The 15,132-nt window shown below is 62.2% G+C and overlaps 2 protein-coding genes across 4 annotated transcripts in view; one reads left to right on the top strand and one right to left on the bottom strand.

Annotated features, from left to right (window-relative positions):
- LOC140455173 (uncharacterized) overlaps nt 1-15,132 on the top strand; it is a 459,457-nt gene that overhangs the window by 291,079 nt on the left and 153,246 nt on the right. The window lies entirely within an intron of this gene.
- The window catches only part of LOC140455163 (vacuolar protein sorting-associated protein 52 homolog), a 53,435-nt gene that overhangs the window by 23,229 nt on the left and 15,074 nt on the right, over nt 1-15,132 (bottom strand). The window contains 3 exon segments of the mRNA XM_072549864.1: nt 5,083-5,216; nt 6,771-6,828; nt 7,093-7,225. Coding sequence (XP_072405965.1) covers nt 5,083-5,216; nt 6,771-6,828; nt 7,093-7,225 — 325 coding nt within the window.

The raw sequence follows: 15,132 nt of genomic DNA, 5'->3' as shown, positions 1-15,132 counted from the left end.
AACCAGATGGTGACACAAGGGTGGTTCAGCCCTGTGCCCCTGCCCAGATACTCAATTAACTACAACCTTCCCAAAGCCTGGGCCTTGGAACGTGGAGACAATTTGATGATTCCTTTCGGGATTTGATGACCTGAATCTTTCATGACTAAACGCTCTCAAGGTGAAGATGTTGTTAAAAACAAACAAACAAACAAAGTCTCCTGGTTTCGGAGGCCACATTTAAAAAAAAAACACTTCATTCGGGATAGTGGGTCAGCTGACCTGCCCTGACTGACTCACACCCAATCAGGACGTCCAGACACCCCCCTCACTGCCCCAATCCCCCCCCCCCCCCAAATCAGGACGTCCAGACACCCCCCTCACTGCCCAATCCCCCCCCCCCCCCCCCACCCCCCAATCAGGACGTCCAGACACCCCCCTCACTGCCCCAATCCCCCCCCCCAATCAGGACGTCCAGACACCCCCCTCACTGCCCCAATCCCCCCCCCCCCACCGGACGTCCAGACACTCCCCTCACTGCCCAATCCCCCCCCCCCCCACCGGGACGTCCAGACACCCCCCTCACTGCCCCAATCCCCCCCCCCAATCAGGACGTCCAGACACCCCCCTCACTGCCCCAATCCCCCCCCCCCCCCCAAATCAGGACGTCCAGACACCCCCCTCACTGCCCCAATCCCCCCCCCCAATCAGGACGTCCAGACACCCCCCTCACTGCCCCAATCCCCCCCCCCCCCCCCCAAATCAGGACGTCCAGACACTCCCCTCACTGCCCCAATCCCCCCCCCCCCCACCGGGACGTCCAGACACTCCCCTCACTGCCCCAATCCACCCCCCCCCCCCAATCGGGACGTCCAGACACCCCCCTCACTGCCCCGATCCCCCTCCCCACCGGGACGTCCAGACACTCCCCTCACTGCCCCAATCCCCCCCCCCAATCGGGACGTCCAGACACCCCCCTCACTGCCCCAATCCCCCCCCCCCAATCGGGACGTCCAGACACCCCCCTCACTGCCCCAATCCCCCCCCCCACCGGGACGTCCAGACACCCCCCTCACTGCCCCCAATCCCCCCCCCCCAATCGGGACGTCCAGACACCCCCCTCACTGCCCCCAATCCCCCCCCCAATCGGGACGTCCAGACACCCCCCTCACTGCCCCAATCCCCCCCCCCCAATCGGGACGTCCAGACACCCCCCTCACTGCCCCAATCCCCCCCCCCCCCCCCCCCAATCGGGACGTCCAGACACCCCCCTCACTGCCCCAATCCCCCCCCCCCCCCCCCCCCAATCGGGACGTCCAGACACCCCCCTCACTGCCCTGACCCCACTCCCTCCAGGACATCTAGACACCCCCCTCACTGCCCCCACCTCCATCCCCCTCACTGCCCCCACCCCCCTCCCCCTCACTGCCCCCACACCCCTCCCCCTCACTGCCCCCCTCCCCCCTCACTGCCCCCCTCCCCCTCACTGCCCCCCACCCCCCCCTCCCCCTCACTGCCCCCACCCCCCTCCCCCTCACTGCCCCCTCCCCCTCCCCCTCACTGCCCGATCCCCCTCCCCCTCACTGCCCCGATCCCCCTCCCCCTCACTGCCCCGATCCCCCTCCCCTCACTGCCCCGATCCCCCTCCCCCTCACTGCCCCGATCCTCCCCCTCACTGCCCTATCCCCCTCCCCCTCACTGCCCCCACCCCCCTCCCCCTCACTGCCCCGATCCCCCTCCCCCTCACTGCCCCGATCCCCCTCCCCCTCACTGCCCCGATCCCCCTCCCCCTCACTGCCCCGATCCCCCTCCCCCTCACTGCCCCAATCCCCCCCCCCAATCAGGACGTCCAGACACCCCCCTCACTGCCCCAATCCCCCCCCCCCCCACCGGGACGTCCAGACACTCCCCTCACTGCCCCAATCCCCCCCCCCCCCACCGGGACGTCCAGACACCCCCCTCACTGCCCCAATCCCCCCCCCCCAATCAGGACGTCCAGACACCCCCCTCACTGCCCCAATCCCCCCCCCCCCCCAAATCAGGACGTCCAGACACTCCCCTCACTGCCCCCAATCCCCCCCCCCCCACCGGGACGTCCAGACACTCCCCTCACTGCCCCAATCCCCCCCCCCCCCACCGGGACGTCCAGACACTCCCCTCACTGCCCCAATCCACCCCCCCCCCCCAATCGGGACGTCCAGACACCCCCCTCACTGCCCCGATCCCCCTCCCCACCGGGACGTCCAGACACTCCCCTCACTGCCCCAATCCCCCCCCCCAATCGGGACGTCCAGACACCCCCCTCACTGCCCCAATCCCCCCCCCCAATCGGGACGTCCAGACACCCCCCCTCACTGCCCCAATCCCCCCCCCCACCGGGACGTCCAGACACCCCCCTCACTGCCCCAATCCCCCCCCCCCAATCGGGACGTCCAGACACCCCCCTCACTGCCCCAATCCCCCCCCCCAATCGGGACGTCCAGACACCCCCCTCACTGCCCCAATCCCCCCCCCCAATCGGGACGTCCAGACACCCCCTCACTGCCCCAATCCCCCCCCCCCAATCGGGACGTCAGACACCCCCCTCACTGCCCCAATCCCCCCCCCCCCCCCCCCCAATCGGGACGTCCAGACACCCCCCTCACTGCCCCAATCCCCCCCCCCAATCGGGACGTCCAGACACCCCCCTCACTGCCCCAATCCCCCCCCCCCCAATCGGGACGTCCAGACACCCCCCTCACTGCCCCAATCCCCCCCCCCCCCCCCCCCCCCAATCGGGACGTCCAGACACCCCCCTCACTGCCCCAATCCCCCCCCCCCCCCCCCCCCCCAATCGGACGTCCAGACACCCCCCTCACTGCCCCAATCCCCCCCCCCCCCCCCCCCAATCGGGACGTCCAGACACTCCCCTCACTGCCCCAATCCCCCCCCCCCCCCCCCCCCAATCGGGACGTCCAGACACCCCCCTCACTGCCCTGACCCCACTCCCTCCCAGGACATCTAGACACCCCCCTCACTGCCCCCACCTCCATCCCCCTCACTGCCCCCACCCCCCTCCCCCTCACTGCCCCCACACCCCTCCCCCTCACTGCCCCCCTCCCCCTCACTGCCCCCCTCCCCCTCACTGCCCCCACCCCCCTCCCCCTCACTGCCCCCACCCCCCTCCCCCTCACTGCCCCCCTCCCCCTCCCCCTCACTGCCCCGATCCCCCTCCCCCTCACTGCCCCGATCCCCCTCCCCCTCACTGCCCCGATCCCCCTCCCCCTCACTGCCCCGATCCCCCTCCCCCTCACTGCCCCGATCCTCCCCCTCACTGCCCCCCTATCCCCCTCCCCCTCACTGCCCCCACCCCCCTCCCCCTCACTGCCCCGATCCCCCTCCCCTCACTGCCCCCGATCCCCCTCCCCCTCACTGCCCCGATCCCCCTCCCCCTCACTGCCCGATCCCCCTCCCCCTCACTGCCCCGATCCCCCTCCCCCTCACTGCCCCGATCCCCCTCCCCCTCCCCCTCACTGCCCCGATCCCCCTCCCCCTCACTGCCCCCACCCCCCTCCCCCTCACTGCCCCGATCCTCCCCCTCACTGCCCCGATCCCCCTCCCCCTCACTGCCCCGATCCCCCCCCCTCACTGCCCCGATCCCCCTCCCCCTCACTGCCCCTATCCCCCTCCCCCTCACTGCCCCGATCCCCCTCCCCCTCACTGCCCCGATCCTCCCCCTCACTGCCCCGATCCTCCCCCTCACTGCCCCGATCCTCCCCTCACTGCCCCTATCCCCCTCCCCCTCACTGCCCCTATCCCCCTCCCCCTCACTGCCCCGATCCCCCTCCCCCTCACTGCCCCGATCCTCCCCCTCACTGCCCCGATCCTCCCCCTCACTGCCCCGATCCTCCCCCTCACTGCCCCGATCCTCCCCCTCACTGCCCCTATCCCCCTCCCCCTCACTGCCCCTATCCCCCTCCCCCTCACTGCCCCTATCCCCCTCCCCCTCACTGCCCCTATCCCCCTCCCCCTCACTGCCCCTATCCCCCTCCCCCTCACTGCCCCGATCCTCCCCCCTCACTGCCCCGATCCTCCCCCTCACTGCCCCGATCCCCCTCCCCCTCACTGCCCCTATCCCCCTCCCCCTCACTGCCCCTATCCCCCTCCCCCTCACTGCCCTATCCCCCTCCCCCTCACTGCCCCTATCCCCCTCCCCCTCACTGCCCCTATCCCCCTCCCCCTCACTGCCCCTATCCTCCCCTCACTGCCCCGATCCTCCCCCTCACTGCCCCGATCCTCCCCCTCACTGCCCCGATCCCCCTCCCCCTCACTGCCCCTATCCTCCCCCTCACTGCCCCATCCCCCTCCCCCTCACTGCCCCTATCCTCCCCTCACTGCCCCTTATCCCCTCCCCCTCACTGCCCCGATCCTCCCCCTCACTGCCCCGATCCTCCCCCTCACTGCCCCTATCCCCCTCCCCCTCACTGCCCCTATCCCCCTCCCCTCACTGCCCCTATCCCCCTCCCCCTCACTGCCCCTATCCCCCTCCCCCTCACTGCCCCTATCCCCCTCCCCCTCACTGCCCCTATCCCCCTCCCCCTCACTGCCCCTATCCTCCCCCTCACTGCCCCCATCCCCCTCCCCCTCACTGCCCCTATCCCCCTCCCCTCACTGCCCCTATCCCCCTCCCCCTCACTGCCCCCATCCCCCTCCCCCTGCCTACCCCTCACATTTACAGCTGATTGAATGCCCAGGATAACTCAGTCAGATTATGGAGATCGTCGGCATCAACTCCACTTGGACGACAAGCTGGGGGACATTCAGCCCATTTGGGGAGATCACGGATTAACTCGGACTGTCCGATGTGGGCCAACTGCAGAAGGCCCGTTGTGACCACACTGAGTGGGGGAGTGGGATGTGTCCACTCGAACCCACCTCCTATTACACTCCTGACACTAAAGCAGGCTGTCTGTCTGGTGGTGGGACAGCAAACAAATGCCTCTCACTCTTGGCTCAGAACATGGTCTGGTGCCGCACAGAGAGGACTGGGGAGGTCATGGCTAACAGGAGGTCCACCACTTGCAGCTCGTGACAAATCCCTGACTTGACACGAATCACGCTTACCCGAACGTCGCTCTTCTGAGCTGCGTGAGGCACGATGATGGGTGCTTCCAGTTCTGATGACGAGATAACGTTGCCTCGGTTCCCCAGGGTAAAAATGGTGTTGCGATTCTTCAGTGACGGTTTGGAGAAGAAGCGTGGACAGAGTTAAGGGGCAGAGACACGTCAAGCGGTCGAAAAGTCAAAGTCAGGTTTTCGACAGCACCTCTCATACCAACGGAGTCTCAACAACAGCCACTACAGAGCCACGGACTCCCAGAGCTACCTTGGCTCCAGCACCTCACACCCCCATGGCATGCCAGGACTCCATTCCAGTTCCTCTGCTTATGTTGTATCTGTCTAAGCCAGCGCTGCTGACAGAGCTTCCTGCCTCCTTGACTATGGTAGACAGGGCACGATCATATCTGACCCATCACCCATGCCCCCCTTCCATCACTCATACCAGTGTGATCGGCTCCCCCTTATCCTCCCTGGCTGGGGGACAGGGATGCTTAAATACTATGTAGTCATGCTATGGGGTATCCTTCCTCCGGGGGCAGCTGCACGGCAGCGGGGGTGGGGGGGTCGGGACCTCCATCTCATGGTTCTTCTTTCAGTAGCGATGGTTTCAGTTCGCCCAGGGAGCTCCCCCACCTCACTGCCATCCATACGCAAGGCACCAAACTCAGCTGGAACCCAAAGATCAAACTCAATCAGCAGTTACTGCCCACACAACGTGGGCTAGGAGTTTGGAGTGACTTTCCACGTCCCTTCCATATGCGCTGCTGAAATTGGGAGGGTCTTTCAGAGAGGGGCGATGAAATACAACGTGGATAAATGTGACTGAGCTGGGCTTGTAAATACTCACACTCACGGTCAGTACAGTGATAAGCGGGGGAGGTGGGACATTACCCGAAATGGCGGTAGACTGGGGAAGGGGGTGGGGGCGGGGGAGGTGCAATGAGACCTGGGTCGCCCCTACACTCAGTGTCCCACTGCAGGAACAGCAGGCAGTGAAGGAGGGAAATGGGACCTTGACCTTTCCAGTGAAAGGGTTCAAGCTCCACACCTGGAGTACTGTGAGCCATTCTGGTCTCTTCAGCTGAGGTAGGATACCCTGGTTACAGAGGGAGGGCAGCAATGGTGCACTGGGACTGGACTGGTTTTCAAACCATCTGCACTGTGGGAGAAGGGGGCAGAGGGAGAACTGACCAGCATGTTACCCCGGTGGGGGAGGTTCAGGGCTGAGGAGACACTGGGGAGTTTTCCTGGGAGTGGAGGAGATGGAGAGGGAAGATGATTGAGGTGGAGAAAGACAGGAGGGTCAACAGGAAGAGATGGTTCCCCCTTGATGGAGGGCTGGATGACCCAGCCAGGGAGGGGGCAATCAATTGAAGGCAAGGGGCAGGAGGATCACAGGGCAATAGGAGGAGGAACCTTTCTCACCCAGAGGCTGGTGGGAAATCTGGAACTCATGGCCTGAGGGGGGTGAGAGACAGAAACCCTGATAATAGTGAAGAGGTATTTAGATGGACATTCTGACATGGCCACACTGTGACCAATCAGTCTGACTGCTTTAATTACAAAATGGCATTGGACACTCGTACTGTGGGGATACCTTCGATGCTCTGTGACTGAGCTGGACTTGTAAATACTCACACTCACGGTCAGTACAGTGATAACAGTAGAGCCTTCGCTTCAGAAAAGGATATCTTTCTTTGCAGTGTCCTCTACACCCATCAAGTCATCTTTGTCAGCAACCTCTTCGTACTGGAGTGGGGTAGAGTGAGAGAGCAGTGCGGATACATTAATCTCATAATGGCTTCTCACTCGCCATAACCACACTCGGTTACTGACTGGCACAGACAGTCACATTCAGACAGCCCAACCCTCCCCACTTCACCCCCCCTGGGTTCCAGACATCAACAGGCATTCCTCACACACGTCAGCAATCCTTGACACTGCACGGGAGGAATGGACATTACTGGCACGGCACGTGGTGCTAACCCAGAAGCACTGTGGGAAGTGTCTGACCTGCACTTTCATCAGTCGGCTGCTGTACGACTTGAAGTAGGAGAAGTAGATCTTACTCATAGTGTCAACGTACTCATCTCGGATCTCCTTGGCCACATGACGCTCGTTCGCGAGCAGGAACTGGTAGAAAAACCTGAAGGAGTGACCGCAGAAGGAGATGAGGACAGTCAGGAGGACGCAGGAAGACCAGCTGTAACTCAGTGCAAGGTGGGGGACTGACCTATGGGGTTTGGAAACCTGATATGTGGTGGGCGCACGTGTGTGTGTGTGTGTGTGTGTGTGTGTGTGTGTGTGTGTGTGTGTGTGTGTGTGTGTGTGGTGACAGGAACACACATGGAGACCTAAAATTTTCAGGTGCGGTGTTTAATTTGATTCTCAGGTGTAAAAGCGAACATCACCCAGCCGCGGCGCTGCGGTTTGTCAGCGAGCTGAGGGACCCGACCGAGAGCTCACTGCGGGTACCTCCCTAACCTGTACGTGAACACCACATTCTGAGGGACCCGACCGAGTGCTCACTGCGGGTACCTCCCTAACCTGTACGTGAGGGACACATTCTGAGGGACCCGACCGAGAGCTCACTGCGGGTACCTCCCTAACCTGTACGTGAGGGACACATTCTGAGGGACCCGACCGAGAGCTCACTGCGGGTACCTCCCTAACCTGTACGTGAGGGGCACATTCTGAGGGACCCGACCGAGAGCTCACTGCGGGTACCTCCCTAACCTGTACATGAGGGACACATTCTGAGGGACCCGACCGAGAGCTCACTGCGGGTACCTCCCTAACCTGTACGTGAGGGACACATTCTGAGGGACCCGACCGAGAGCTCACTGCGGGTACCTCCCTAACCTGTACGTGAGGGGCACATTCTGAGGGACCCGACCGAGAGCTCACTGCGGGTACCTCCCTAACCTGTACGTGAGGGACACATTCTGAGGGACCCGACCGAGAGCTCACTGCGGGTACCTCCCTAACCTGTACGTGAGGGACACATTCTGAGGGACCCGACCGAGAGCTCACTGCGGGTACCTCCCTAACCTGTACGTGAACACCACATTCTGAGGGACCCGACCGAGAGCTCACTGCGGGTACCTCCCTAACCTGTACGTGAGGACCACATTCTGAGGGACCCGACCGAGAGCTCACTGCGGGTACCTCCCTAACCTGTACGTGAGGGACACATTCTGAGGGACCCGACCGAGAGCTCACTGCGGGTACCTCCCTAACCTGTACGTGAGGACCACATTCTGTGGGACCCGACCGAGAGCTCACTGCGGGTACCTCCCTAACCTGTACGTGAGGGACACATTCTGAGGGACCCGACCGAGAGCTCACTGCGGGTACCTCCCTAACCTGTACGTGAGGGACACATTCTGAGGGACCCGACCGAGAGCTCACTGCGGGTACCTCCCTAACCTGTACGTGAACACCACATTCTGAGGGACCGGACCGAGAGCTCACTGCGGGTACCTCCCTAACCTGTACGTGAGGGACACATTCTGAGGGACCCGACCGAGAGCTCACTGCGGGTACCTCCCTAACCTGTACGTGAGGGACACATTCTGAGGGACCCGACCGAGAGCTCACTGCGGGTACCTCCCTCACCTGTACGTGAGGGACACATTCTGAGGGACCCGACCGAGAGCTCACTGCGGGTACCTCCCTAACCTGTACGTGAGGGGCACATTCTGAGGGACCCGACCGAGAGCTTACTGCGGGTACCTCCCTAACCTGTACGTGAGGGACACATTCTGAGGGACCCGACCGAGAGCTCACTGCGGGTACCTCCCTAACCTGTACGTGAGGGACACATTCTGAGGGACCCGACCGAGAGCTCACTGCGGGTACCTCCCTAACCTGTACGTGAGGGACACATTCTGAGGGACCCGACCGAGAGCTCACTGCGGGTACCTCCCTAACCTGTACGTGAGGGACACATTCTGAGGGACCCGACCGAGAGCTCACTGCGGGTACCTCCCTAACCTGTACGTGAGGGACACATTCTGAGGGACCGGACCGAGAGCTCACTGCGGGTACCTCCCTAACCTGTACGTGAGGGACACATTCTGAGGGACCCGACCGAGAGCTCACTGCGGGTACCTCCCTAACCTGTACGTGAACACCACATTCTGAGGGACCCGACCGAGAGCTCACTGCGGGTACCTCCCTAACCTGTACGTGAGGGACACATTCTGAGGGACCCGACCGAGAGCTCACTGCGGGTACCTCCCTAACCTGTACGTGAGGGACACATTCTGAGGGACCCGACCGAGAGCTCACTGCGGGTACCTCCCTAACCTGTACGTGAGGGACACATTCTGAGGGACCCGACCGAGAGCTCACTGCGGGTACCTCCCTAACCTGTACGTGAGGGGCACATTCTGAGGGACCCGACCGAGAGCTCACTGCGGGTACCTCCCTAACCTGTACGTGAACACCACATTCTGAGGGACCCGTCCGAGAGCTCACTGCGGGTACCTCCCTAACCTGTACGTGAGGGACACATTCTGAGGGACCCGACCGAGAGCTCACTGCGGGTACCTCCCTAACCTGTACGTGAGGGACACATTCTGAGGGACCCGACCGAGAGCTCACTGCGGGTACCTCCCTAACCTGTACGTGAACACCACATTCTGAGGGACCCGACCGAGAGCTCACTGCGGGTACCTCCCTAACCTGTACGTGAGGGACACATTCTGAGGGACCCGACCGAGAGCTCACTGCGGGTACCTCCCTAACCTGTACGTGAACACCACATTCTGAGGGACCCGACCGAGAGCTCACTGCGGGTACCTCCCTAACCTGTACGTGAGGGACACATTCTGAGGGACCCGACCGAGAGCTCACTGCGGGTACCTCCCTAACCTGTACGTGAGGGACACATTCTGAGGGACCCGACCGAGAGCTCACTGCGGGTACCTCCCTAACCTGTACGTGAGGGGCACATTCTGAGGGACCCGACCGAGAGCTCACTGCGGGTACCTCCCTAACCTGTACATGAGGGACACATTCTGAGGGACCCGACCGAGAGCTCACTGCGGGTACCTCCCTAACCTGTACGTGAGGGACACATTCTGAGGGACCCGACCGAGAGCTCACTGCGGGTACCTCCCTAACCTGTACGTGAGGGACACATTCTGAGGGACCCGACCGAGAGCTCACTGCGGGTACCTCCCTAACCTGTACGTGAGGGGCACATTCTGAGGGACCCGACCGAGAGCTCACTGCGGGTACCTCCCTAACCTGTACGTGAACACCACATTCTGAGGGACCCGACCGAGAGCTCACTGCGGGTCCCTCCCTAACCTGTACGTGAGGGACACATTCTGAGGGACCCGACCGAGAGCTCACTGCGGGTACCTCCCTAACCTGTACGTGAGGGACACATTCTGAGGGACCCGACCGAGAGCTCACTGCGGGTACCTCCCTAACCTGTACGTGAGGGACACATTCTGAGGGACCCGACCGAGAGCTCACTGCGGGTACCTCCCTAACCTGTACGTGAGGGACACATTCTGAGGGACCCGACCGAGAGCTCACTGCGGGTACCTCCCTAACCTGTACGTGAGGGACACATTCTGAGGGACCCGACCGAGAGCTCACTGCGGGTACCTCCCTAACCTGTACGTGAGGACCACATTCTGAGGGACCCGACCGAGAGCTCACTGCGGGTACCTCCCTAACCTGTACGTGAGGGGCACATTCTGAGGGACCCGACCGAGAGCTCACTGCGGGTACCTCCCTAACCTGTACATGAGGGACACATTCTGAGGGACCCGACCGAGAGCTCACTGCGGGTACCTCCCTCACCTGTACGTGAGGGACACATTCTGAGGGACCCGACCGAGAGCTCACTGTGGGTACCTCCCTAACCTGTACGTGAGGGACACATTCTGAGGGACCCGACCGAGAGCTCACTGCGGGTACCTCCCTAACCTGTACGTGAGGGACACATTCTGAGGGACCCGACCGAGAGCTCACTGCGGGTACCTCCCTAACCTGTACGTGAACACCACATTCTGAGGGACCCGACCGAGAGCTCACTGCGGGTACCTCCCTAACCTGTACGTGAGGGGCACATTCTGAGGGACCCGACCGAGAGCTCACTGCGGGTACCTCCCTAACCTGTACGTGAACACCACATTCTGAGGGACCCGACCGAGAGCTCACTGCGGGTACCTCCCTAACCTGTACGTGAGGGACACATTCTGAGGGACCCGACCGAGAGCTCACTGCGGGTACCTCCCTAACCTGTACGTGAGGGACACATTCTGAGGGACCCGACCGAGAGCTCACTGCGGGTACCTCCCTAACCTGTACGTGAACACCACATTCTGAGGGACCCGACCGAGAGCTCACTGCGGGTACCTCCCTAACCTGTACGTGAGGGACACATTCTGAGGGACCCGACCGAGAGCTCACTGCGGGTACCTCCCTAACCTGTACGTGAGGGACACATTCTGAGGGACCCGACCGAGAGCTCACTGCGGGTACCTCCCTAACCTGTACGTGAACACCACATTCTGAGGGACCCGACCGAGAGCTCACTGCGGGTACCTCCCTAACCTGTACGTGAGGGACACATTCTGAGGGACCCGACCGAGAGCTCACTGCGGGTACCTCCCTAACCTGTACGTGAGGGACACATTCTGAGGGACCCGACCGAGAGCTCACTGCGGGTACCTCCCTAACCTGTACGTGAGGGACACATTCTGAGGGACCCGACCGAGAGCTCACTGCGGGTACCTCCCTAACCTGTACGTGAGGGACACATTCTGAGGGACCCGACCGAGAGCTCACTGCGGGTACCTCCCTAACCTGTACGTGAGGACCACATTCTGAGGGACCCGACCGAGAGCTCACTGCGGGTACCTCCCTAACCTGTACGTGAGGGACACATTCTGAGGGACCCGACCGAGAGCTCACTGCGGGTACCTCCCTAACCTGTACGTGAGGGACACATTCTGAGGGACCCGACCGAGTGCTCACTGCGGGTACCTCCCTAACCTGTACGTGAACACCACATTCTGAGGGACCCGACCGAGAGCTCACTGCGGGTACCTCCCTAACCTGTACGTGAACACCACATTCTGAGGGACCCGACCGAGAGCTCACTGCGGGTACCTCCCTAACCTGTACGTGAGGGACACATTCTGAGGGACCCGACCGAGAGCTCACTGCGGGTACCTCCCTAACCTGTACGTGAGGGACACATTCTGAGGGACCCGACCGAGAGCTCACTGCGGGTACCTCCCTAACCTGTACGTGAGGGGCACATTCTGAGGGACCCGACCGAGAGCTCACTGCGGGTACCTCCCTAACCTGTACGTGAGGGACACATTCTGAGGGACCCGACCGAGAGCTCACTGCGGGTACCTCCCTAACCTGTACGTGAACACCACATTCTGAGGGACCCGACCGAGAGCTCACTGCGGGTACCTCCCTAACCTGTACGTGAGGGGCACATTCTGAGGGACCCGACCGAGAGCTCACTGCGGGTACCTCCCTAACCTGTACGTGAGGGACACATTCTGAGGGACCCGACCGAGAGCTCACTGCTGGTACCTCCCTAACCTGTACGTGAGGGACACATTCTGAGGGACCCGACCGAGAGCTCACTGCTGGTACCTCCCTAACCTGTACGTGAGGGACACATTCTGAGGGACCCGACCGAGAGCTCACTGCGGGTACCTCCCTAACCTGTACGTGAGGGACACATTCTGAGGGACCCGACCGAGAGCTCACTGCTGGTACCTCCCTAACCTGTACGTGAGGGACACATTCTGAGGGACCCGACCGAGAGCTCACTGCGGGTACCTCCCTAACCTGTACATGAGGGACACATTCTGAGGGACCCGACCGAGAGCTCACTGCGGGTACCTCCCTCACCTGTACGTGAGGGACACATTCTGAGGGACCCGACCGAGAGCTCACTGCGGGTACCTCCCTAACCTGTACGTGAGGGACACATTCTGAGGGACCCGACCGAGAGCTCACTGCGGGTACCTCCCTCACCTGTACGTGAGGGACACATTCTGAGGGACCCGACCGAGAGCTCACTGCGGGTACCTCCCTAACCTGTACGTGAACACCACATTCTGAGGGACCCGACCGAGAGCTCACTGCGGGTACCTCCCTAACCTGTACATGAGGGACACATTCTGAGGGACCCGACCGAGAGCTCACTGCGGGTACCTCCCTAACCTGTACGTGAGGGACACATTCTGAGGGACCCGACCGAGAGCTTACTGCGGGTACCTCCCTAACCTGTACGTGAGGGACACATTCTGAGGGACCCGACCGAGAGCTCACTGCGGGTACCTCCCTAACCTGTACGTGAGGGGCACATTCTGAGGGACCCGACCGAGAGCTCACTGCGGGTCCCTCCCTAACCTGTACGTGAGGACCACATTCTGAGGGACCCGACCGAGAGCTCACTGCGGGTACCTCCCTAACCTGTACGTGAACACCACATTCTGAGGGACCCGACCGAGAGCTCACTGCGGGTACCTCCCTAACCTGTACGTGAGGGACACATTCTGAGGGACCCGACCGAGAGCTCACTGCGGGTACCTCCCTAACCTGTACGTGAACACCACATTCTGAGGGACCCGACCGAGAGCTCACTGCGGGTACCTCCCTAACCTGTACGTGAGGGACACATTCTGAGGGACCCGACCGAGAGCTCACTGCGGGTACCTCCCTAACCTGTACGTGAGGGACACATTCTGAGGGACCCGACCGAGAGCTCACTGCGGGTACCTCCCTAACCTGTACGTGAGGGACACATTCTGAGGGACCCGACCGAGAGCTCACTGCGGGTCCCTCCCTAACCTGTACGTGAGGGACACATTCTGAGGGACCCGACCGAGAGCTCACTGCGGGTACCTCCCTAACCTGTACGTGAACACCACATTCTGAGGGACCCGACCGAGAGCTCACTGCGGGTCCCTCCCTAACCTGTACGTGAGGGACACATTCTGAGGGACCCGACCGAGAGCTCACTGCGGGTCCCTCCCTAACCTGTACGTGAGGGGCACATTCTGAGGGACCCGACCGAGAGCTCACTGCGGGTACCTCCCTAACCTGTACGTGAGGGACACATTCTGAGGGACCCGACCGAGAGCTCACTGCGGGTACCTCCCTAACCTGTACGTGAACACCACATTCTGAGGGACCCGACCGAGAGCTCACTGCGGGTCCCTCCCTAACCTGTACGTGAGGGACACATTCTGAGGGACCCGACCGAGAGCTCACTGCGGGTACCTCCCTAACCTGTACGTGAACACCACATTCTGAGGGACCCGACCGAGAGCTCACTGCGGGTCCCTCCCTAACCTGTACGTGAGGGACACATTCTGAGGGACCCGACCGAGAGCTCACTGCGGGTACCTCCCTAACCTGTACGTGAGGGGCACATTCTGAGGGACCCGACCGAGAGCTCACTGCGGGTACCTCCCTAACCTGTACGTGAGGGACACATTCTGAGGGACCCGACCGAGAGCTCACTGCGGGTACCTCCCTAACCTGTACGTGAGGGACACATTCTGAGGGACCCGACCGAGAGCTCACTGCGGGTACCTCCCTAACCTGTACGTGAACACCACATTCTGAGGGACCCGACCGAGAGCTCACTGCGGGTACCTCCCTAACCTGTACGTGAGGGGCACATTCTGAGGGACCCGACCGAGAGCTCACTGCGGGTACCTCCCTAACCTGTACGTGAGGACCACATTCTGAGGGACCCGACCGAGAGCTCACTGCGGGTACCTCCCTAACCTGTACGTGAGTACCACATTCTGAGGGACCCGACCGAGAGCTCACTGCGGGTACCTCCCTAACCTGTACGTGAGGGGCACATTCTGAGGGACCCGACCGAGAGCTCACTGCGGGTACCTCCCTAACCTGTACGTGAGGGACACATTCTGAGGGACCCGACCGAGAGCTCACTGCGGGTACCTCCCTAACCTGTACGTGAGGGACACATTCTGAGGGACCCGACCGAGAGCTCACTGCGGGTACCTCCCTAACCTGTACGTG

This window comes from Chiloscyllium punctatum, chromosome 30, assembly GCF_047496795.1.
Source record: "Chiloscyllium punctatum isolate Juve2018m chromosome 30, sChiPun1.3, whole genome shotgun sequence".
In the NCBI taxonomy this organism is placed as follows: domain Eukaryota; kingdom Metazoa; phylum Chordata; class Chondrichthyes; order Orectolobiformes; family Hemiscylliidae; genus Chiloscyllium; species Chiloscyllium punctatum.
Note: the sequence above shows the minus strand (reverse complement) of the source record. Positions and strands in the feature narration are given on the sequence as shown.